Raw genomic sequence first — 2,229 nt, 5'->3', positions numbered from 1 at the left:
ACGGAAGCCTCCAAGTATGCGATCATACAAGGACAGCTGTACAAACGAGGGCTCCACCAACCTTTACTCACATTCCTGTGCCCTGACCAAATGGACTACATCCTAAGTGAAGTCCATGAGAGGTGTTGTGGTCACCATATCGGAGGAAGATCATTGGCAAGAAAGATCATCCGACCAGGGTATTACTGGCCCACAATGATGTCGGACGCCCAGGAGTTCGTCAAAAAATGAAAAAAATGCCAGGAAAACGCCAACTTCCACAAAACTCTACCTAAAGAACTCAGCCTAATGATGGCGCCCCGACCTTTTGCCCAATGGGGAGTCGACCTATTAGGGCCATTTCCACCTAGGCCTGGACAAGTAAAATACTTGATAGTAGCCATAGACTACTACACCAAATGGGTGGAAGCGGAACCACTAGCTAGCATATCTTCAGCAAATTGCCAAAATTTCATGTGGAGGCAAGTAGTCACCAGGTTCGGAATCCCAGAAATCGTCATATCGGATAATGGGACACAATTCACTGACAAGAAGTTCAAAGAATTCCTATCAGGACTACGAATCAAGCAAAAGTTCTCCTCAGTCGAGCACCCCTAAACCAACGGCCAGGTAAAGGCAGCCAACAAAGTCATCTTAAAAGGGCTAAAGAAGCGGCTTGAAGGAAAGAAGGGCTCATGGGCAGACGAGCTAGCCTCAGTCTTATGGTCTTATAGAACCTCCCCCCAATCATCTACCGGCAAAACACCCTTCCGACTCACATACGGGGTCGACGCAGTCATCCCAGTCGAAATCGGAGAGCCAAGTCCAAGGTTACTCCTCGAAGGGGGAAACGAGGCAGTCGAAAAAGATCTGATTGATGAAACAAGACAAATGGCACATCTAACAGAGACAGAAATCAAGCAAAGGATAGCCCTAAGGTACAATGGCAAAGTGCTGAAAAGAAGTCTCAAAGAAGGCGACTTAGTCTTAGGACGCAACGACATAGGGTTGCCAACCCCAGGAGAAGGCAAATTGGCCGCGAACTGGGAAGGCCCTTACAGGGTAAGAGAAGTCCTCAGCAAGGGCGCCTACAAGTTGGAGAGGTTGGATGGAAGCGAGGTACCGAGAACATGGAACATGGCAAACTTAAAGAGGTTCTACTCATAAGAAGAAGCAACCACACGATCTGACGACCTCGCTCCCTCCACTTTAATTTCCTTTGCATTCCCTTTTCACTCCCATTTCTTTCACTTAATTATGTATTACATCACTTCTTTGTTTTAAGTCCTATATATGCGCATACAATAACTTTGTCTTTTGCAAGATATACGCCAATGCGACAAAACGACAAACGACGACTTGTCGACCTGACGGAAACCCGGGATTGATCAGCCCAGGAACCAAAGGGACCCAAAAGTCAAAATACAACTTAAAAAGCAGCAAGCGACAAAAATGGTAAATACCATAAAAACGGTAAACCAAACATCAAAAGGCCACGACGGCCCGAATAAGCGAAAACGACAAAGTAATCAAAAGCCATGACGGCCCGAGCAAGCAAACAAAATCATAAACGGCTTAATCAAAGTAAAACGCCAAAGTATTCACTACAATCAAAGGCGCCTTAAACAGGCCCAAAAGCAAAAGCAAAAAATTACAAAAACAAGGCAAGGAATATAAAAAGCTGAAGAGGGGAGTCCATCTCAAGGCTTGAGGATGTCAACGATCTTCCCGTCCTCAACCGTCTTGAAAGCGCCCACCTGAGAAAGGTCGAGGTCGAGAACCAGCACAGCTACCTGAAGCTTAATCCCCTCCTCGGTTAGCTTCACAGCCTCCCGGGCCCCTTAGCAATCTCCTTATTTTTTCTTCTTCAGGGCGGTTACCTCCTGACGAGCAGCCGTTGCCGAGCTCTCCGCCAACTTCAGCTTCTCCTCCAAATCCTTAATCTTCTTCTCAGCAGCGGCAATTTCACCACGGGAAGCATTCAAATCTTTCATCAAGGCGAGGTCTCGCTCCACCAACCTATTAATTTCTATTCACACCCTGGTTCGAGCTATCCGATCTGGGATGATCAGCAATAAAGCGACCGACCTCTTCAGGTCAGGCTATCCGACCTCTTCTCAAAAGAAGTCAGTCAAAGTGACAGAAAAGCCCAGTAAAGGGCCCAAATAGAGGAACACGACCCAAATCCAAAGGCATTCCAAGCCTATAGAGATAAGGGCGGTTCCCTTGAAGATAAGCTAACCACAACTC

General features: G+C 46.8%; 1 protein-coding gene across 1 annotated transcript; it reads left to right on the top strand.

Annotated features, from left to right (window-relative positions):
• Positions 1–291: 291 nt before the first annotated feature.
• Positions 292–1,146, top strand: LOC148568887 (uncharacterized). Its single transcript, XM_088484808.1, has 2 exons — positions 292–572; positions 714–1,146. Exons 1-2 carry the CDS (start codon positions 292–294, stop codon positions 1,144–1,146), a joined length of 714 nt encoding a protein of 237 aa, XP_088340934.1.
• The last annotated feature ends 1,083 nt before the right edge of the window (positions 1,147–2,229 follow it).

This window comes from Arachis ipaensis, chromosome B4 (assembly GCF_059453495.1).
Source record: "Arachis ipaensis isolate K30076 ecotype BB chromosome B4, ASM5945349v1, whole genome shotgun sequence".
Taxonomy (NCBI): Eukaryota; Viridiplantae; Streptophyta; class Magnoliopsida; order Fabales; family Fabaceae; genus Arachis; species Arachis ipaensis.
Note: the sequence above shows the minus strand (reverse complement) of the source record. Positions and strands in the feature narration are given on the sequence as shown.

Excerpts from the sequence above, each read along its gene's own strand:
- LOC148568887 (XM_088484808.1), top strand. The coding sequence starts at position 292 with ATGGCGCCCCGACCTTTTGCCCAATGGGGAGTCGACCTATTAGGGCCA. Across the intron at positions 573-713 it reads GGACTACGAATCAAGCAAAA|AACCTCCCCCCAATCATCTA; the intron begins GTTCTCCTCAGT and ends ATGGTCTTATAG.